This window comes from Sorghum bicolor, chromosome 7 (genome assembly GCF_000003195.3).
Source record: "Sorghum bicolor cultivar BTx623 chromosome 7, Sorghum_bicolor_NCBIv3, whole genome shotgun sequence".
Classification (NCBI taxonomy): Eukaryota; Viridiplantae; Streptophyta; class Magnoliopsida; order Poales; family Poaceae; genus Sorghum; species Sorghum bicolor.
Window position 1 is genome coordinate 52072303 of NC_012876.2, and position 22878 is coordinate 52095180.

The 22878-nt window shown below is 39.0% G+C and overlaps 2 protein-coding genes across 6 annotated transcripts; both read left to right on the forward strand.

Moving 5' to 3' along the window:
• Positions 9769 to 13730, forward strand: LOC110436877 (hypersensitive-induced response protein 1). Of its 4 annotated transcripts, none has more exons than XR_002454757.1 (7): positions 9769 to 10113; positions 11409 to 11604; positions 11768 to 11888; positions 12096 to 12187; positions 12271 to 12367; positions 13032 to 13471; positions 13557 to 13730. XR_002454757.1 is itself a non-coding variant. In XM_021464524.1 (6 exons), exons 2-6 carry the CDS (start codon positions 11416 to 11418, stop codon positions 13385 to 13387), a joined length of 855 nt encoding a protein of 284 aa, XP_021320199.1. In that variant the 5' UTR covers positions 9769 to 10113; positions 11409 to 11415; the 3' UTR covers positions 13388 to 13730. The 4 variants fall into 4 exon arrangements, 2 of the variants coding, with proteins under 2 accessions (XP_021320199.1, XP_021320200.1); XR_002454758.1 differs by lacking the exon at positions 9769 to 10113 and adding an exon at positions 10170 to 10948; XM_021464524.1 differs by having other exon boundaries at positions 13032 to 13730.
• LOC8070030 (vacuolar protein sorting-associated protein 45 homolog) lies at positions 16338 to 22878 on the forward strand. Of its 2 annotated transcripts, XM_002444248.2 has the most exons (13): positions 16340 to 16644; positions 16761 to 16962; positions 17077 to 17156; positions 17238 to 17465; positions 18242 to 18367; positions 18449 to 18529; positions 18621 to 18762; positions 18879 to 19057; positions 20261 to 20416; positions 21635 to 21742; positions 21814 to 21935; positions 22167 to 22298; positions 22420 to 22878. In XM_002444248.2, exons 1-13 carry the CDS (start codon positions 16555 to 16557, stop codon positions 22475 to 22477), a joined length of 1704 nt encoding a protein of 567 aa, XP_002444293.1. In that variant the 5' UTR covers positions 16340 to 16554; the 3' UTR covers positions 22478 to 22878. The 2 variants fall into 2 exon arrangements, with proteins under 2 accessions (XP_021320899.1, XP_002444293.1); XM_021465224.1 differs by lacking the exons at positions 21635 to 21742; positions 21814 to 21935; positions 22167 to 22298; positions 22420 to 22878 and adding an exon at positions 21321 to 21628 and having other exon boundaries at positions 16338 to 16644.

Below are 22878 nucleotides of genomic sequence, written 5' to 3' on the forward strand. Positions count from 1 at the left end.
TTTGAAACCTCTAGTTACACACTGCGCTCTCGAATTTTTAACATGATATTACGAGTATGATACAAGTTTGCACCATATCAAGAACGATGTAGATGGAACTCATAGAAAATTCTACGGAATGATTCTGAAGCACCACGACAAGAGATTAGGATTTGACGAAGCCAATTACATATATATTTTATAAACATAACTTCAAAAATACTTCCAACATTACTAATTTACGAACATTCACTCATTTCTATATCAGTGATAGGTCCAACTTAACACCTCCCGCCACATCCTTTTTTAGAGAAAAATTGTAAGTATAGATTCTCAAAAAGAAATCCATTTACATGTTAGCGGACAGGTCCGCTTACATCCCTCACTTGTTCCCTACAAAACTAAATGACCTTTGAGGATTTATTTTTGTGGCAGCACGAAGCAGGTGGTGATCGTTGGCAATTAAATTAGGCACCCTCTCCTGTATATACAATGATTAAATAAGATTTTGCTTCACAATATGCTCTCTTTGTATATGATTTAAAAGTCGTTTTGGACAAATTTTGAGTCAAATATGAAAATATAAGTCATCAATTACTTTTAAATTATTGAGTTTGCAAATGTTAAAATTATATGAATAAATTTGCTTGAAAAAACTTTTATAAAAGTATACATATATCATTTTTTAAATATTTTTATAAAAATAAGAGGTTAAAGTTGTGTTTTAAGACCATATCTGAGTCCTACACGACTTCTAAATTCGGTATGGAAGAAAAGAGTACACCACTTGTCAAGTTGCCATCCTCATCCACTGATCCACATGTGCAAGACTTGAAGCCCTGGACTATCCATCCAGCTAGGTGCCTTAAGTAGCGTTACACATTCCGGATTTGGAGATGACCGCGTGGGTCATCGGTCGGCTTGTACCTGGCTAAGTAATGGTGGGCTATAAGCCGGCTAAATGCTGAGATGGAGAAAGAAGTGAGGAAAGAGAGGAGGAAACAGGCTGTAAGCTTACAGTCAGCTTAGGCACAAGAATCAAAATAACTCTATGAGAAAGAAGTGGGTCATATATTAATAGTGAATAGCTAGCTATAAATAGACTGAAAGAAGACTATAAAAAATCTCACATCCAACAAGTGGGATGTGTTATTAAAATTGCTCTAAGCGCGTCGCGTGCAGCACAGCACCCGAAGCACGAGGCAGGCAAGCAGCTCTTGTGTGGAAACTGGTCTGGCGATAGCGACGCCCGCGGCGAGGCGAGACGCGTCTTTCTTTATCTGACTCACTCATCAAGAAAGTCAGTCTACTACTGTAACCTCTATCATTGGATTGGAACGAAGGAAAAGAAAAGCCCCTCTGGCAAAACCACACACGGCACACGCCTGCACCGAGAAATTCAAGTGAAAACGATCTCCGGCCTCGCGGTCGTTGCGCGCACGCGCACTAGCGCAGCGATCGGACAAAAGTTAGAGGCCTGCAGAAGAGGATGGCTGGGACTGGAGTCTGGAGCTGGATAGCCATAGCCACGCGGGCCAATATTAATCTCCGTCACATTAGACTATCTCTAACAATCCTCTTCCAAAATATAAGACTCATTTGTCTTTTAGGTAGCGCTACAGGTAAAAGGTTACATACCTATTTTTAGTCTTCTCCAACAACAAAACCTAAAAGACAACACTATCTGCAAATGGGTCTCGATAAGAGAGGATACCCAAATTTGAGTTATGCCTCTCCTGATACTCAAAATAGGTCTTCTGTAAAGATACTCTGTTATAGACTATAGGTACTGTGTTGGAAACCTATTTTAGATTTGGATTCCAAATGGATCTCCTATTGGAAACATTGCAGATGATCATGCATATGCACAAGAGCCATGCATTGCTAGGATTTTCACGTAATCAAGTGGCTTTTACAATTATTTGTTCAACTCAACGTGGAAGTGTTCGGACGCTGCATATACTCTTTTCGTCAAAGAAAAAAAAAACACATCTCGGCATCTCGCTTATCTAGGATTTAAACTTCTTTTAATTTTGATAATTTTGACTAGAAATATAGAAAATAATGTCAATACTTTGTACTTTCAAATAAGTTTATTATCAAAAAATATTTCATGCTTTATCTCGTGATATTTATTATACATCATAAATACTAGTATATTTTATACATAGTTGGTTAAGTTTTTTAAAAAATTGAACTACTAGAGAAACAAGATTTCATTTGGGAACAGAGGGAGTGTATAATAGTGACTAATCGATGCTGAATTTAACTCAGGCCTTGTTTAGTTGCAAAAAATTTTGCAAAATGGACACTGTAACACTTTCGTTTGTATTTGAAAAATATTGTTCAATAATGGACTAACTAGTCTCAAAAGATCCGTCTCGCAAATTATAGGTAAACTGTGTAATTAGTTATTTATTTTTTCTATATTTAATAATCTATGCATGTCCCACAAGATTTGATGTGATGGAAAATCTGAAAAATTTTGCAAAAATTTTTGGAAACTAAACAAGGCCTCAAGGATTTTTGTACTTGAGTGATGCAACGCATGTTTGTATATGATTACAATGTAGAGGAATAATCAAGATCGACTTTAGTGGAATTTTTTTTTTTTTTTTGAGGAAGTCAGTAGGGGTTTCCCCCTACTATAATTTTATTAATTGATAAAGGTACAAAGTACGTGCATGTTTGATGTGCATAGAGTATATGGTCCTATTTGGATCTCTTCAGTTTTTGATAGTTTTAAGAGTATGTCTTTGGGAAACTAGGTGGGATCAAAATGGGCTAATTTTTCCTCCCAGTTTTTATCAGATTCTTAAAATCTAGGAAGCAGTTGATACTCAGCTTTTACCATTTTTTTTTACCCATACAGAACAATAAATGAAGTCATCTTCGTAAAAACTAAGGCGATCAAACACCTCCACCATTTTTTTGCTTAGAATATATATTTTAAAAACTAGAGACAAAAGTTAGTTTTTAAGAATCCGAAAATGACCAAAACAGAGCTAATAATGAAAGAGTTAGGCCTTGTTTAGTTGGCAAAAACTTTGGTTTTTGACTACTGTAGCACTTTCGTTTTTATTTGACAAACATTGTCTAATTATGAAGTAACTAGGCTCAAAAGATTCATCTCGCAAATTACAGGTAAACTGTGCAATTAGTTTTTATTTTCATCTATATTTAATGCTCCATGCATGCGACCAAAGATTCGATATGATGGAGAATCTTAAAAATTTTTACGAAAACAAGGCTTTAGTTTCGTTTTGCAGTACGGGCTCTACGGGATATTGACTCAAGTGGTGATCCCAGTTACACAATCCGATCATAGCAGGTAACTAACACGTGTATTGGAGACGGCCTTGTTTAGTTCCGAAAAGATTTGGGATTTGTAGCATTTTCGTTTTTATTTGACAAATATTATCCAATTATGAACTAACTAGACTCAAAAGATTCATCTCGTGATTTACAAGTAAACTGTACAATTAGTTTTGTTTTCGTCTATATCTATTGCTTCATGCATGTGCCCCAAGATTCGATGTCACAGGAAATCTTGAAAAAAATTTGGTTTTTGGAGTGAGGCCTTGTTCAGTTCGCAAATTTTTTTGAATTTCGACACTGTAACATTTTCGTTTTTATTTGACAAACATTGTCCAATCATAAAGTAACTAGGCTTAAAAGATTCGTCACAGGATTTACAGTGCAATTAATTTTTGTTTTCATATATATTTAATGCATCATGCATGTGACGCAAGATTCGATGTAACGAGGAATCTTGAAAATTTTTGAAAACTAAACAAAGCATGAACTAAACAAGGCCTAATATATCTTAATAAGCTCATAAAATGATACTGTTTGCTTGTCCTTGTATTCGCATGTCTGAAAAGTCATAGCTGAAAGTATTGTTCGCTAATTTATTATAAGAGAAAAATACAGTTAGCTGACAGAAAAAATACGGATTACAAGACAAACGAATAGGCTTTTCAGCATAGTTTTCAGCATATTTGGTGGTGACATAGTTTCTTTTCAAGTCATGCATACAGGTATATATTTGGAATTGGAACACCTAAAAAACATAGACTATAAATAGATCTCACCTTTTAATCTATAACTTTTATAAAGCAAAACTACACTAACTATTTCTCTTGACATGCAAGACGTCCACCTCAGCAGTCCACTATCATTTGCTACTAGCAATTTGTCTTGACATGCAAGGTGTCTATCTCAGTAGTCCACTATCATTTGCAATTAGAGCTCATTAGCACAAAAATTATTATATCCATGTCAGCGAGACACATTATCCACTATGGATATAATCTCCATGATTATGCTAATAAATATATACATATATTATATCATGTTCCTGCATTGCCAACACTACACATATATATTCCTCCTTCATGTATGTGGTAACGCACGGGGAATCCTCCTAGTATCAATAGTATTGTAACTTTTTAAGAGGCACCATGAAAAAATATGGTGGAATAAGAGGCACCAATAACAAGTAGTGGACAACATTGCATTCTATATTGTGTTAAATGATAAGTTATTAGCAAATAAGTAATAACAATTAATATGTTCTTTATTCAAAATCTAGAACATAAGACAAATATATCTTAAAATAAGAGTTTTAATTAGCTGATAAGTTTTTTAATCATAATTTTCTCCTGGTTTTAGTTTAAAGTAAAGGAGAGTGAGAGTTAGAGGGGAGAGATGGGTATCATTATTATAAGAATACACCAAAGTATTCTCTAGAGGCAAAATGAATACATGGGGCACTTCATATCAATATATGATGGCAAAGAGTTCTGCTTTTCAAATTCAATGGTTGTATATAGAATTTTCATAGCACATGTATCATGTATGAGATTTCACCGCTAGAATACGGGGTTTCCAACCATGACACCATACCTCAGAGATCTTCCGCCTAGATCTAGCCAAGACCACCTTCATGGCCCCTTGGTCTCAACACTAGCCATTGACACCTAGCATTGTTGCCATATAGGACTCAGGTGTGTTTGGTTGAGTGTAGTAAAGTTTATCATCCGTCACATTGAATATTTGGACATATATATGAAGTTCTAAATATATACTATTTATTAAACTAAAAAAGCAACTAGAAAATATTTTGTGAGATGAATCTTTTGAGCCTAATTAGTCCATAATTGGACACTAATTATGAAATAAAACAAAATATTATAGTACATGTTAAACTTTAACAACCTCAACCAAACACTCCATCAGTTACATGCAGCATATGTTCTTGTCTCAGATGGTTTGCATAGTTTGGAAAGCAAATTAAATATGTTCATGATTTCAATTGAGAACAATGCATCTTTGAATGATGATCATGTATCACATCATAATGAAACCACTAGCTAATAGATTTATGGCTTGATAATATTTATTGGTTTGTCTGTTTACTTAAGGTTCAACGTTGTCATTCCTCTATTTTATATGATTTTTTCCTAGACATGTGTATCCGTACGTACATATCCACTAGTGCTTACAAACAAGAAAATAAAAGATATTTTGTTTGCCGAGCCCATTCTAGGATAGCGATCTTCCGTGGCAGCCTTAGGTAGGGAACTAGGTGTTTAAGATTGCTCTGTTCTTATTTTTCTAGCTTTGTTTTAGCTCTGTAGTGCTAAACACGTCTAGCTTTAAAAATCTTGCTCTAAAAAAAGTAGAGCTAGAAGTCAACTCTATATTTTTTTCTAGAGTACCTCAAGGAGTACTCTAATTTTTGGAGTTTTGTATTTCTACATGGAGTTCTCAAGTAATTATCCACCTTGCCACCGATTAATCACCATCTCATCTCCTAACCTTTCAACTCCTGTACCGTATGTAATAACCTGTCCATCTCTCTCCGTCGCCGCCCGTATGTCTCTCTCCGCCACCGCCCTTCTGCCCTACCCCATCTTGCTCCTCTCCCAGGGCTGCAGCACCGGCGCCATGGATGGATCGGATGACCAAGGCGATGGCCATATTCCAGACGAGTACATGTTTGGGCAACACATCTTCCCCAACTCCGGTCGTCCTTCATCAGCACTCAGGGTCGGGCTCCCTCGTCCTCCTCATGTCGCTTCCTCGGCCACCTACGGCACGCCGCTGGCTCCGCCCCCCCTTCAGCGCGCCTCCACCTTCGGCCTCCTACGGCGCACCCCCACCTTCGGCCTCCTATGGTGCGCCCTCGGCGCCTCGTCCTATGGCGCGCCTCCGATATCGGTGTCCTCAGCACAATTCTAGTATAAACACTTCTTGTATAATCCACTCTACCGAAACTCACAATCATTATTTCGCAATAATTCTAGTATAAACACTCACTCTATTTCAAATAACTTATACGTCTTAATTTATAATACATTGATACACAATAAGTATTATTAGATTAATTATATATTATTTTTATAATAAATATAGTGAAAAATATAAATCGTGACCATATATTCTATAAATCATATTTTAATTATTTAGAAATAAGAGTGTGGTTTTTTTATAAAGACACTTAAAAGGGTGTCACTGATATATTTAAAGGAAAAATGATGATCGATAGAAACGATGAACAATAAGACATAAATTGACATTAAAAAAATAGAGTATATGAAAGATTAAATTGATTGTCTTCTTTCTTAACTATCAATAGTTAACGCGTAGTGCGGAAGAGACGCCTGGTGTGTTTTCCCCTTCCCTCTCCTAGCTGACCCTACTCCTTCCTTCTTCCCATTGGATAGATCTTGCCGCCGTCGCCTCGCCGCCCGCTGGCCCCTTCCCCCTCGGTTCCGGCGTCCTCGCCGTACTGGGTATGGAAAGGGCCCCCCCACCCTCCTGTACATCATTTAGGAGTCCCATGATGGGTTCTCCTCTAGTGGTCGTCTTCGCCGTCTTCGTCGTCGTCGCTGCTGCTGCAGCTCCCGTCGCCGCCGACGAGGCTCCTACCAAGGTAAGTCTAAATAAAATAAATCCGCTCCTTCGCAGCATGGCTCTTTCCCTCTCCACCTCCATCTCGCCTACCTCATGTCGCCTCCCAGTTCCGTGCTCTTCCGACCCGCATCCACCGCATCTCGCCTCCGCCTCCACCTCTACTTTGCAGCCATCGATCCTGCCGATCCAGACAACTCTTTTTGCGGCGTTGCCGCGACGACTTCCTCTCCTCCTGGGACCTGACTTGGAGCTTTATCCTCTACCTCCGGCGACGGCAACAATCTTAACCTTCGGTCACTCGGCGCATGCTTCCTCACCAGCTCCGTCGCTCCAACTTCAACCGATGCTTGACGCGGTCTTCCATCTGGGTGTATGCATCTTCGGCGCCTCTACGGTCCCCCGCCGGCGAATCCGTCACCGTCAACGTCTCCGATGTAGCTGTTGTTCTTATCCGGTCTTTGGACCCTGTTGTAATTCGGTCTTTCTTGGAGGACTTTGTGTAAAATGGCTGCTTAATATATAATATATAATATATGCAGTTGTAAAAAAAAAATTGTCTTCTTTCTTTGAAAGTATCGAATAGATGAAATATTACCTAGTTTTATATAGACGTCTTTGGATCTTTGTATTAAGACACTTTGGACTCCAAGATCCTATATGTTAGAATTCAGTCTCCAGATTATCGAAAAAGACCTAAAAGTTGAGTTGTGGGGGCACTGAAACGAAGTTAAGGCCTTTTTTTTGTTGCGATTTTTTTTATTTTAGGTATTATAGTACTTTTATTTTTATTTAGTAATTATTGTCTAATCATAAACTAATTAGATTCAAAAGATTAATCTCGCGATTTATAAGCAAATATAATAACTAGGTGAATTCCCCGCGCGTTGCTGCGAGATTTTCTTAAAAATAAATCATTATACACATAGCATTACTATATGATATTCAGTCTATTATGTATATATACATATGAATTTGACTTGCATATATTTTATTGTATTAGATCTAGTAAAAAAATGCTTAGCTAATAGAACAAAAACTAATATGTGGTTACATTATAGATGAATTAATTGGTAATGAAACAAATAGTGTATGTACATTACTTGTATATTAATATATTAAAGATTTAAAGTATTTCACATGATATAGATGATATGGTCATTTTTTGTAATTAATATGGGATGACATGGACTTAGTGGGGAATGATGTGGACACTTTGCATAAAGAGATAGAATATTTAGTGGGTCACTTAGTGTGGAATGATGTGGACATCTTGCATGAGAGAGAATTTATCTAGTGGGGTTTAACTTTATACTAGCAAAAATACCCGTGCGTTGCAACGGGACAAAAAATTAATTGAGATAAAATAATATGATTTACTTTTCTCCGGAATAGGATAATAATTGTAAAATACAAATGAAAGTGCTACAGTGTTTAAATAAAAAAATAGATCTTAAGAAGGCCTTACTCATGGGGACTCGAAAATTTTAATCAATGATCACCTTATATATATAATTTATTTTAGTATGTAACCAATGATCACATTATACACTCATCTAAATAGAAAAAATAAAGAATCATATATTAATAAATAGGAAGAAATGTTTTTTATAGCAAGAAAGAATTTAATAAGAGGAAGAAAAGAAAGAATGACTCACGGTTTGTTTGGCTGGCCAGCCGCGTGGCGTGGGTACAGAGGAAGCTTAATAAAAAAGGAAAAAGATTCACGGCCTTATCTTGTAGCTCTAGGAGGTCTTTGCCGCTTATCTTCGTTCCCCTGACAAATCCATGCTACACTTCTTCACCATCCATGGAGCAGATGTGGTAACTACTTCTCTCCTCTATCATTGGGTGCGGACACTGCTCATCTTCACCTCGCCTCTCATCCTTCTCCTCTTCTCCTCCATGGTGAATCAGGCCTGGCCAGCCCCTGCGGAGGTAGCAGCACTGGCGCGCTTGGCCGAAAGATGTGGCCGGCGGCACGGGCGCATCTGGCCGCATTTGCGAGGGAGGCGACGGTGCCGGCACCACGGCCAGCAAGCATGGAGGCAACGCTCATCCTTCTCCTCTTCTCCTCCATGGTGAATCGGGCCTGGCCAGCCCCTGCGGAGGCAGCAGCACTGGCGCGCTTGGCCGAAAGATGTGGCTGGCGGCGCGGGCGCATCTGGCTGTGCTTGCGGGGGAGGCGACGGTGCGGGCACCATGGCCAGCAAGCACGGAGGCGGCGGCACGGGTCCTCTTTGATTCTTTATCTATTTTTCTCGTTTGATCTCCTCTTCGGCGCTGTTATTTATTTATCAACTTGATGTATTCAGAAAGACGGATTCGGGTTTGGATTTGGAAGCTGATTTTGATTCAGTTTTGGTTTGGTTCCTTGCCTTATACTTGAGAAGTTTTGCCTTATTGAGTTATTCTGATTTGGATTTGTATCCTATTGGAGATAGAAGATGTGAATCGTCTGATTCGGATTTGTATCTATACTATATCCTGAACATGAGAAGACGTCAGTGATTTGATTTGAGAAGTTTTACCTGATTGAGTTATTCTAATTTGGATTTGTATCGTATTGGAGATAGAAGACATGAATCGTCTGATTTCGGACAGAAATCCTAGCAGACTAAAACTTTGACTTCCAATGAGGACGGGCGGACGCGGACGGGCAGGCAGAAGAATAGGGTGGCAGACTGAAATTTTGGCTCTTTATAGATAGGTATAGAAGAGTTATAGATTAGTTTTTATTTTCGACTATATTTAATGTTTTATGTGCCGTAAAATTTAATATGACGAGAAATCTCGAAAATTGTTTGTTTTTTTAACTAATAAAGAAGGCTAAAAAAGGCGACGATATTTTTTCGTGTCTGGTCGTCTGGACCCGGTTCCAGCGCGGATATCGATCGGGATCCCGAAGGCGACAAGGGGGTCCTTCTCCTTCACGTTCCCTGGCCGAGCAGGGACATCCGGCAGGCGGTGGGCAGACTGGAGCGGCGCAACTTCCCCGCGGTCCCGCCCCGATTCCCTTGTCATCTCTAGCAAATCTTTCTCCGGTCGCCCTTCCCTCTCTCCCAGTCCCAGACGCGCAGCAATTCCGCCATAAATACCGGCGATCGAGGGCCTCGGACAACCCAGTCGACGGAGCAGCGCGGCGGCCGGACGAGGGCAAACCCTTCTCTTCTCAATACTCTACTAGTCTGCGCCTGGATCCCCCTCCGGAGGAAGGTAACTGCGCGCCGCCGCCGCGTCCCCCTTTGCCTTCTTGCGGGGGAGTGATCTCTTTCCTTTTTCGTGCTTGCTTTCTTGGGGATTTCCGCCCCTCCCCCCGGATTGTTCGATACATTCGCGACGACTCGGGGCTGGTATGTTGCTTCCTCGGTTTCGACCGCAGCGCTTGTCCCGCGTCAACTAAAATGTTAGGCTTATTCTGTTTACCGTGGGCCACGCGGCTTGATACCAACCAACCCTTGGTATCTCCATGGTGGCCTCGTCGTTCGTCGATGTGAACGAACAAATCTGGCGTACGTTGCTTGTCCTGGCCAATCTCATTGAAATTTCCAGGTGTTCAAGTCAAACACACTTTTTTTTTTTATATATTCTTTTCTGATTTAGTTGTGAAGACATTTTTGTTTCTTGTGGCTTATTAATTGCTTGATTGATGGCTGGGCACCGTTGGGAAATTTCGACCTGCGTAGAATGCACGGATGGTAATATAATGTTTACTTGTCATCGCGGGGGCCAGATTGGATGATAGTGACATGGTTGATTATCACTAGTCGCTGGATAAAGCCTATGTTGTGTCTGTGCATGGACTTGTCGCCAAATGAATCATTATAGCTGCATCCTGCTGTTTTCGTCGGTTGGGTTCCGGCCAACTTCCAGCATTGGATTTCTTGGCCCTGTGTATGATTTATCGACCTCCCACGTTCTCTTGCGTGTCCACTTGTCTTTAAAAATCGACTATATATATGTAATGTGCCTCTACTCCAATAACACCAAGAAAGCCCTGAAACTGATAAACCTTGCCTCTGCTCACTAAGCCTGTTGACCACGCTTGTAGGTACGTGGTCATCTTTTTATCTTTCTGTATAGTTCATACTGCAACTGGCTGTGCTAGATTGTTATTGTTCTTTTGGTGGCTATTTATTTTGTGGAATTGATTTTTAGAAAAGTGTGATTCTATGGGTTGTGCCATGATGATATCGAGAATTCAGTAGATTTAAGGACATGGCTATCTTATCCACCAGCTGTTGTTGATGAGTTCACGTTACATATTGACATGTGTTTTTGAGCATGATTGTTTGTGATACTGTGTTCTATGTTGCAATTGGTCCAGCCTTTAGCACAGACAAGTTAGCCAATCCATGCTATCCAGTATATACTTTATCTTCACTCATTTATTAATTAATTTATTCCATGGATGCTACCTATTATTGATAAGTATGCCACCTGTTTGTATGGTGATGCTAGCATTTGTTCTTTAGCATATGAACTGACTAGAATTTACTGTTCCTTTGTAGATAAGACATGGGTCAAGCACTTGGTTTGGTTCAAGTGGATCAATCCACAGTAGCCATCAAAGAATCTTTTGGGAAGTTTGACGAAATACTAGAGCCTGGATGCCACTTCTTGCCATGGTGCATAGGGAAGCAAATTGCTGGGTATCTGTCACTCCGTGTGCAGCAGCTTGATGTCCGCTGCGAAACAAAGACAAAGGTACCCCAGAATTTTTTTTCTCTATAAGTTTGGGAAAATTACCATGACTGGGTAAAAATGGTATCTGTATAGTTTGCACTATATTCAGTTTTTTTTCATATTATTGTTGTTTTTCTGCTTTAGTCATGCTGATGCTGGATACCATGTTCTGAATAATCTGCAGGATAATGTCTTTGTCAATGTTGTGGCTTCTGTGCAATATCGTGCCCTTGCCGATAAGGCATCTGATGCATTTTACAGGCTTAGTAACACCAGGGAGCAAATCCAGTCATATGTCTTTGATGGTAAGGCACCTACTTGTTCATAATTGCAAAATTCATTACTCAACATACATGGATTTATTCAGTATCCTTTTTTTCCTTGTCGCATTATATAACTCATGTAGTAGTAGTAGTAGTAGTACTGTAGGAGTCACCTGAATATTGTTGGTTCTATTTCTTTTCATTCTCACTTCTCCCATTCAATACTTATAGAACTTTGCTCATGTTCAGTCATCAGGGCAAGTGTTCCAAAGATGAACTTGGATGATGCCTTTGAGCAGAAGAATGAAATCGCCAAAGCTGTAGAAGATGAACTTGAAAAGGTCTGTGTTCATCATTTGTTGGTCATCTAGAGCATGGAAGTTTTTTTTTTTTTTTGTGGCTAACCCTTTTCTTCACTGTATAGGCAATGTCGATGTATGGATACGAGATTGTGCAGACTCTGATTGTTGATATTGAGCCCGATGAGCATGTGAAGAGAGCCATGAATGAGATCAATGCAGGCAAGTTCCACATATTTCTTGTTCATAGTTGAAACAGAAACATCAACATGTGGATTTCTTTGTAAGAACCACCCATGTTCAATTTTATAACTTGATATTTGTGTAATGCTATGCATTCCAACTAAATACATATACTTTATCTGGAAAAGGGAAAATGGGATGGATTTTGTGCCTCAGTGGCATGGCAAAAATGGTTCAGCTTCTTGAGACTTATCATCAAAGATGTCACCTAATGTTTTCAAGTGCAGTATTATTCCCATCAATATTATGTTCATTGATCATGAAAAAAACATGGACAACAAAATTATCTCCCATAGGCCATATTTCTTGTTTTCTTATACCTGTTAATGTTGTCACAAACTCACGATATTTAGAAAGTAATTTTTTATTTTCTGAAATCATCTGCACTTACTTTAATTTGTTTGTTGATGAACAGACTTGGATGTGTTCCCACTGACTACAAATTAAGTAAATTTCTTTTTGAAGAAAGCAATTTTTTTTTGAATTTTTTTTTTTGAAAAGAAAGCAATTTAAGTAACCTCCCATCTGTTTAACTTAAGTACGTTTTGGAAGTTAGGTTGTACCGCATTATCGCTTCACGAAACATTGAGTACAATGTATCTTTCCAGTATTTCTGAACTGTTCCTGTCGATTATTGAAACAGCTGCTAGGCTGAGGTTGGCTGCCACCGAGAAAGCTGAGGCAGAGAAGATACTGCAGATCAAGAGAGCTGAAGGTGATGCAGAATCCAAGTACTTGGCCGGTCTAGGTATCGCAAGACAGCGCCAGGCTATAGTGGATGGGCTGAGAGACAGTGTTCTTGCTTTCTCTGAGAATGTTCCTGGGACCTCTGCAAAGGATGTCATGGACATGGTTCTGGTGACCCAGTACTTCGACACCATGAAGGAGATCGGGGCCTCATCCAAGTCCTCGTCGGTCTTCATCCCTCATGGACCAGGTGCTGTCAGAGACATCGCAGCGCAGATAAGGGATGGTCAGCTCCAGGCCAGTCTGCTGTGAGCACGTTGATGCATACTTTTGACATTCCCATCAGTAAAGAAGTACATATACCTCATGAGACAAGTAAAACTTATTAGGGATAATGTGAGTACTTTCATATCAGTAGTGCTTGTTCGTTCTATCTATCTGGTACGTGTGATTATTTATTATCGAGATAAATGTTATATAGGTTTGTAGAACAAGATGAGGGCCAGTTGCTGTAAAAATTTGTCATGCCGTGGTACTGTTTGGAACTTATCTAAGCTATTATGGAGCCTGAGGACACTCCTCCATCAAACTATTTTGTGATAACCTGCTTCTCTGTTATCGTGAATGAGAATCTCATCTCCATTTTCTGTGCCCAGATTAAGTGGAAATTCTGAGATTTGAGTACTGACGTGAATGCAACCTGTGTGTAATTTGTGAGAGTGGATTTGAAACTTGGGTATTCTCACTTCCATAAAGTCGAATCCATAGACTTAAAATATAGCTAATTGCACTACAAGTCAGCAACTTTATTTGTTTTCTAGAATATAGATTTCTAATTGAAATGCCAGTTTTTTACGTGTTTTGAGCTCAAAAGTGCGAAAATACTATATATTATAGCATTATACATTTATATATATAAGTATATATACATATTTATATAAAAGTGTACCAAAATAGTTGGGTATTCCCGGGAATACAGGGGAATACCTCTAAATCCGCCCATGTTTCTGAGGCAAGTGCGTAGACGTAAGCAAATGCTTGCTTGGAGGGCCTTTGGTACTATCAACAGCATTGAGTAATCTGATCGAGTAGAATTGATCAGCTCTTTGTAGTGCAGCGCACACGCAACAGCACAGTTTCATCCACGGATTAATTTTTGACAACAATTTTCCAATTAACGTACATAGATATAGAGCTAACATGAGTTTCAGTAATTTTCAAGATGATATGATACAAGGTGAAGTCAAAAGAGTAGTTTACAAAACTGCAAACTTCTTACAAGGTGCGTTTAATTGCTCATTGTTGAATATCGAACTAGCGTGCCATTTTCAGCTCGCAGATTAGGTCTAGCAAAATTCCATGACTCTCTAGCAAAACAGGCACTTTGTGCTTTAAAGACCAATCAGATGGGTTATTCAGGAGTATGTACTAATCCTAGTCATGGAAATGATTGTCCTGTTCTTCGAGCAATCAATGTTGTAACCATTAACGCTGTAATGGTTCTAACAGCTTCGTGCTGTTAATTTATTTATGGTTTACTTGTAAAAAAAAAACCCTTTCCGTTCTTTTTTACTTAACATTTCGGACATCAACGCAGTCTGTAATAAACGTATTTGACTAATACTTTTAAATACCATTTCTTTGCAAAACTTTATACAAATTTAACTATATATTTTCATGACAAATCCATTATCAGTACGTACTATTTTCATGGGTCATATTCTAATATTTCATATCTATGGTGGTCACGCATTCTAGCTAGGATGTCATTTACTCCTATTTATTTATTTATAGGACACTTTTACATAATTTCATTTTGCTTAGCAAATGCTTTGAGAATACTATTTGGTGGCTAGTAAACACTAAAATCCCCTCGGAAATAAGAATACATACTACAACTGGAACCATGATGCTTAAAGAAGGCTAAAACACGGAGTAGTTTTTGTCACATAAGACGAGAATGCGTCAAATCTAGAAGATACAGTGGTTAACAGCAACTAAAAACATGGCAGCGGAATTAAAATGGAGTACGTGTACAAGAAGAGGAACTAAAATTGGTTCAGAAATAAACCTCGTAGACAAGGTATAATCTCGTATCATCCAAACAACAAAGGTACACAAGGCATTTTTGTACCTAATTAAACTCAGTAAGGCCTTGTTTCGGTTGCATGGAAATGATTTCTCAGCCGAACAGTTCCTCGTACTAGAGTGGAACGGTTCCTGACACTGAACGACCCGTTTGAAAATCATTAAACGGGGACTGAGCATCTCCAACCGTTTGACTAATTTTATTTATCAAAGCATGAAGTTAGGCAACTCGCAAAATATTATGAAAAAGAAGAAAACTCATATCTAATAGTTTTTCATAATTCACTTTCAAAAAACCAAAATTGTGGACCTACACTTTAATTTCCCATAATTCACGACATTCGGTAGCATTCAGTCAGGTACTAGTACAGGCAGGAGGCAGCAAGTGTGTCATTAGTTCGTCGAGCATGTTATTGTCGGCCATGCAAGCAGCAATGCACTCTTTTCTTGCCATTGCCACGAGTAGAGTAGGAACATCAGCTTATTTTGCCAGGACGCAGCAGACAGCAGAGCAGGAACATCAGCTCATTTTGCCAGAACGCCGAGTGAGACTCAGGCCTTGTTTACTTCCCAGAAAATTTTGCAAAATTTTTCACATTCTCCGTCACATCGAATCTTTAAATGTATATATGGAGTATTAAATATAGGCGAAAATAAAAACTAATTGCACAGTTTAGTCGAAATTGACGAGACGAATCTTTTAAGCCTAGTTAGTGCATAATTGGATAATATTTGTCAAATACAAACGAAAATGCTACAGTGCCTGTTTTGCAAAATTTTTTGGAACTAAACAAGGCCTCAATGGGCGCCCAGAAACCCGCGGGCAATCGAAATAATTTTGCCAACTTCCCAAAGATGTAAAGTCAGATGCCAAATTATTGGAAAAAGTTTTTTCTCAATTTACTAAAAAAATTAATAATGCTAAAGCCGGATAGCAATATCCATATTTGCTAGGAAGATGTTTTATTGTGATACTCCCTCCAATCTAAATTATATTTACTTTGTTTTATTTTAAATTAAACCTCTATAAGTTTGATTAAGCTACATTTAAAAGAATGTACTAGAGTCCACCAATTCAAATAAATCCGTTTTCAAAATAGATTTTACGGAGAATTTAAGAGAAAACCTTTTGTTTTAAATAAAAAAAAAATCAAAGGATTGCTTTTGGGGTGACCTCCACGCTGGAGATGGGCATGGGGACCTCCCAACTCCAACTCCCAAGTCTGATGATCTGCTACCGTTTCCTTCTTCCCGACTGCACCTGTCCCCGAGGGGAGAAATCTCGGCATCCTCCTCCTGATACCTCGCCGCCGGGGACCCAACTCTGACCCCTACCCCTCCGCAGTCCGCACCAAGCTGCCGCCGCTGCAGCATCAGCATCAGCATCAGCAATGGTGCTGATCACTCTCGTCCGCGACTACATCGACCGCATGCTCCACGACATCCCGGGCATGAAGGTCCTCGTCCTTGACCCCCAAACCGTACGTGCGCCCCCTCCCTTCCCCCGGGAGACCTCTCAGCTCCGGCTCGCCGCTCGCCGCCCGCGGCTCCTCCCCGATTTTTGATATGATGACCAGATCCGTGCCGTCCCTCCCAGGTTGGGATGGTGAGCGTGGTGTACAGCCAGTCGGATCTGCTGCGGAAGGAGGTCTTCCTCGTCGAGACCATGGACAACGCCTCCAGCTCCAGGGAGTCCATGGCGCATCTCAAGGCCGTCTACTTCCTCCGGCCCTCCGCCGACAACGTCCAGAAGCTCCGCAGGCACCTCGCCATGCCGCGTTTCGCCGAGTACCACCTCTGTGCGTCGTCAGTCACCGATTTGCTTTGGAATTTTGGTGCCCTGGGCTTATTCCATATTGATTGATTTGGTTCTGATTTTTTTTAGTGTTAATTAATGGTTTGTGCCTTGGCAGTCTTCTCCAGTATATTGAAAGTCCCGCAGATTCAAATACTTGCTGATTCGGATGAGCAGGAGGTTGTGCAGCAAGTTCAGGTCAATGCTCCATACAATCCATTTACTTACTGAAATGGCAATTTCAAATGCTGAGGATGACATTAGCTATCTGTCTTTCAGGAGTTCTATGCTGATTTTTGTGCCATTGACCCATACCATTTCACTCTCAACATACAAAACAACCACATTTACATGCTCCCTACAGTGGTTGATCCTCCTGGTATGCAGAGCTTCTGTGATCGAGCTGTTGACGGCATTGCTTCTGTCTTCTTGGCCTTGAAGCGCCGGCCTGTTATTAGATTTCAGAGGACATCAGATGTTGCAAAAAGGATTGCACAGGAAACTGCGGTGGGTCAACTGTCATTGCAAAACATTGCTATTCAAGTTCCGAAACTAGATTGACCATCAATATAAAGGTTCCATATGTTGTGCTCATACATCACAGCTCTCTTCAGATTTTTGTTACTCCATCACATCTCAGGGTGTCAACTCACATGGGCCTAGTTTAGGTTTGCTATGTGGCACATGGGAATATAATTATTATGGGAATTTTGTTAATTCTAGTAAGGCTTTTCTACCATGGTTCGACCAAAGATGCTTTCAACAAACTGCAATAATAAATAATAAAAACTAGGGAAACACAACTTGTTTCTAAAAGCAAAATACCCCCCTTTGATGTGCTTGTGGATTGTCACCTGTTCTATTTACGAATTGGTTATAACACCTGGGTCATTATCTCAAAAGAAGTGTGTTGAACTTGGGAAATAGCTATGACTCTAAAACGGTGGAATGGTATAAACATAAGAGGTGGCATCTGTAGGTACATTTTTATTGTTTGGGTGCTTTTTGAGTGTGATCATGAGTTTCTGCGTGTGTTATATCCATAAATGTGAGTACCACATAAGTGTTCATTTCTTTATTCAGTCCACAAGCACAATTCATTATCCACTTAAGTTGTTAACCTACAAGTTGGAAGAAATTCAATCTGTAGAAGTACCAAAATATCTTCTGTAATCCACTTATTTTGTGCGACAGAAAACCAATAACAATTGCAATTGTAATATTTATTTGAAATGAAAACTAATGGAACTTGTTCTTAAGCACTTATAATTTGGGCTATGCAGAGATTGATGTATGAGCAGGAGAGTGGCCTTTTCGATTTTAGACGAACAGAAAACTCTTCCTTGTTGTTGGTGATTGACAGGAGGGATGATCCTGTTACGCCTTTACTTAACCAGTGGACCTACCAGGTAACCTGAAAAGACTTTTATCTGTGTTTCCTATTCAAATGTACTTTTCTTAGTTTACAATTAGCCTTATATGGATTGCAGGCAATGGTTCATGAGCTGGTTGGAATCGAGAACAACAAGGTGGATCTTAGGGGATTTGCTAATGTACCTAAAGACCAGCAGGTTAATAAATGTTGAATTTCTCTTATGTTATACAATGAAACAGTTGTTAATTATTTTTTAATGTCGATCCATTTCAAATATACTTACATAGGAGGTGGTTCTATCATCGGTTCAAGATGATTTTTTTAGAGCTAACATGTTTGAGAACTTTGGGGACCTCGGTATGAACCTCAAAAGAATGGTAGATGACTTTCAGCATCTTTCTAAGAACAGCCTTAATCTCCAGAGCATAGGTAATTTATACTTCATTTTGCGTTATATCCTGTGAAAGTGTGAAATAAATAAAACATTGAAAAAAATGTAATATGCCAATAGGATTTTGCAAATTCTAATGCGTTAGTGGTTTTAGGTGACATGGCAAAGTTCGTGAGCAACTATCCAGAGTATCGAAAGACACATGGAAATGTAACGAAACATGTCAATCTGGTGAGCGAGCTGAGCAGAATTGTGGAGGAAAGGAAACTTATGCTAGTTTCACAGACAGAACAAGAGCTAGCATGTACTAGTGGACAAGCAGCAGCCTTTGAGGTATGCATTTTCATGCACGTATCAGATATCATGCTATCAGTGACAACTGACCCTAATATTCTATGTGCATTTTCTTGCTTTGGACATAACACATAGTTATCAAAACTTCAATGTGCTGATAAGGCTTTTCCTTTTCATGTAATACATTTACTTATGTTAACAAATATATTCCATGTTGTAGCCACTCAGTTTATTATTATATGACACAAATTATTAAATTATCATTGATTAGCTGACCTAAATCTTACTTTCCTGGCAGCCATGAGGTTTATGTAATTCTAGATTACCTGTGAGCACTTTGTCCTTTAACCTGTTGATTTGTGGTGCTGAGTGGCACCTACAAATCTTGTTGTAGTGCTCTATGTCTGGCAAGTCTTAGTCTCTGTCCCTTCCAGTTTCATATTCAACTATGAATGTAAATGAAATAGTTTTCCTATCCACTCAAATATGAAAAATCAATCCAAGTGACCATAAGAAACCTTTTTACTGGACACCTACTGTTTATTTACTTGGCCTTGTAAGTCGCTAGACTGTCTACTCTGTCACATTGAAAACTCAAAGGGAGAAGTTTGCCCTGATAAAATCTGGAACTACGCAAACTTTGTGAATGTAAGTTTGTCCAGCTCATTCCCGTCTTTTTCCTCTTCTGTTTTTGTTGGTCCCAAGAACTTTGAAAACTGAGATCCATGATCTGTTTTCAATGTATTGAACCAATCATACACTTGTGATTCATTGTACTTGCAAAAGAAAGAAAGAAAAGCTTGTGTTGTGTCTGCTGATGAGTGATGAGTTTATGCCTATATATACATGTTAAAGTGAGCATTGAGGGTTTGGATCTACCAGTTGAAATACTAACTAAAGTTGTTCTCTTTTGTGCTAACTAATTACTGATGAGTTTATGCAGTTATATTATACCTATGTGTCCAAGGTGACATTGAGGATCTGGGGTCTATGTCTGTACAGAAGTATATACTGACTGAAATTGCCCAAAATTGTTCAGAACCCATCTTCATGCTTTTAGGTTGTCTTATTTAATGTAACCATGGGCTTCAGAAAGCTGGTTGTAAGCTTCCTAAGTTCATTGCCTAAGGATTTGATGTTAATTTAAAAATGAGAACATACTTTGTTTTGCTTTATTTCTACCTCTGAATGGGTCAAAACTATGCCTCTTCTTACAACTGTTGACCTGTTGACTTTCTGCAGGCTGTCACTTCCTTGCTAAACAATGAAAGGGTATCTGATATTGATCGCTTGCGATCAGTAATGCTCTATGCTTTGCGGTATGAAAAAGAGAGTCCAGTTCAATTGATGCAACTTTTCAACAAATTGGCTTCTCATTCTGCCAAATACAAGTCAGGGGTATGTAAATTTCACTAGTTTTTGTGCGAGATCATGCTTTTCTCCTAAGTTCTATTGGGTCACACATGGTGCTTTGGTTCTGTCTCTGTTAATTTCCTTTCTAGTACATTTTCCCCTCTTTTGGAGGAAGATGGTTCCGAATCATAAATGTTTCATGTTTGCACTACTGACATAATTTGAATATGCTTTCTCTTCATAGCAATAAACATTTTTTTTGGCATGTCATGGACAGTTCTGCTCGTGTGCTATGGAGTCTGCTATAATTTGTCTTCTGAAACACATCCTGAGTCTGCTATAATTTTTCTTCTGAAATACATCCTTGATTCCCTGTGATACATTCATAATACTGATCGGTTATGGATCAGCTTACAGCTGATGTTCTATTCAGTTTCCTTTGGCTAGTAACCAGGGTTCAGTTTTACCTGGTCGTAGCTTGAAGTTAGCTCTCTTAACATATTGTACCTGTAATAAGTGATTAGTTCTTTTTGGCTAGATATTAAAAGCAATCCATCGAATTAGCCATTTGAGCTGTGTAAGGCCAGGGTAACAAAATGATGGACAGAAAAATAAAAAAAACGAGCTGATAAGAAAGCCACTGGAAACTAGCTGATTGTGCCTTGTTTCTATCCTAGCACTACCAGTTGTTGTCAAGGTCTGTTCTTCTGAGAACTGGTTAATGGAACCCTTATGGTTGTTATCAGTTGGCCCAGGACAAAACCAGACAACTGTATGCATGTATCAAAATGTCATGATACAGTGTTTATGGTTACAATCTCATTTTACAATGGTTCTCTAGCTTTGGGATATACATGGTTCCTTGCTTTTCAGAAAACATAATTTCTGTAGGCTTTACTGTGTCTCTTATTTGAATTTATTTGGGCTTTTTTTTTTTCTGAACATGCAGGAGAGTTGCATATCATTTCATTAAGAAGAGAGAATAAATTTTACAAGGGGGAGGGAAAGGAGTAGAGACTCGTAGCACCTCAACCCAGAGAAATACACCCCACTTGATTACTTACAATTACAAGAAGAAACATAATTGATTTGTGTTTTGAACACTAGTTTTCTATTTTATATTATGTCTTTTCAAGGAACACGAGTTACCAGGGTCTCATTTAATTGACTATCTATTGGCTTAATATTGGAGATGAAAGATGGGGTGCCTTTTTTTTTGCCAATCCTTCACAAGTCCGATGAGCATTACTATTTTTTATGCAGCTTGTTCAATTCCTCCTTAAGCAAGCTGGCATTGATAAGAGAACAGGCGACTTGTATGGGAACCGTGATCTGTTAAATATTGCTCGCAATATGGCTCGTGGGCTTAAGGTTTGCATAAAAGTTCTACAAATGAATGTTACATAAAATATTGCTTCTTCTGATGCCCTTATTGGTTGCAGGGAGTTGAGAATGTCTACACCCAACACCAGCCTCTTATCTTCCAAACGATGGAAGGAATTGTGAAAGGGAGATTGCGAGATGTTGACTATCCACTTGTTGGCAATCATTTCCAGCAGGGCAGGTTAGTCTGAAATGGGTTGTGTTTTGTGAAATTAATTAGAAGGTTTTTATTGTGGGCATGAATGAGAAACCCTTTCTTGAGCTCCCTGTGAAACAAAGCTAAATCATTTCTTGGGGCATTTCAAATCAATAACCTTTAGTTTTCTGGAACCCTTTCATTTTGTCAATAGTGGTTGTTTAATTTGAAATGTGTACTTTTACTGTAGTGATTGCTGAGAGTTACTTTTCACAGGCCTCAAGATGTTGTCATATTCGTTGTTGGAGGGACAACTTACGAGGAAGCAAGATCGGTAGCCCTTTATAATGCAGCAAATCCGGGAGTTCGTTTCTTCCTTGGAGGTTCAGTGGTTCTAAATTCAAAGAGGTATCAACTATGCATCAATGTTTCCTTTGCATTTCATATGATTATTTGGAGGGATTTACCCAGGGTTTTGGAGACCTTCATGTTTTTGCACAGATTTTCTCAAATGTCTCATGTATTGCAGATTTCTTGAAGATTTGGGAGAGGCACAAAGGATATCAAAATCAAGCACTATAATATGAGCTGAATGGTTTTATCTCTTGTTTGAAGAGTACCATAGTATGATAATTGACAGTGTTGACTCCACTTTTGCACAGAATCAAATTTGTGATAAATCTGTAACATAGTTCTAGGTGCGTAGAATCAAATTTCGTGAAGATCTGTAGCTGCTCCAGCTTCAACCTTCTATATGTTTTCATGGTCATTGTTTTTCCCTTATTTAGTTGAAGCAATGATCTAGATTTTATTGAAACATGTTCTTTGTCTTGTTACGATTGTTGATAGAGATTGACAGATTGTACCGTTGGGTCGTATATGCCACTCCTGGATCCTGTATGCAAAGAAAGAAGTCAGTACATTGTACATTTTTTAAGTTTCTTTCGTATCTACATTATGATTTATGAATTGTGGGAGTTGTTCTGTC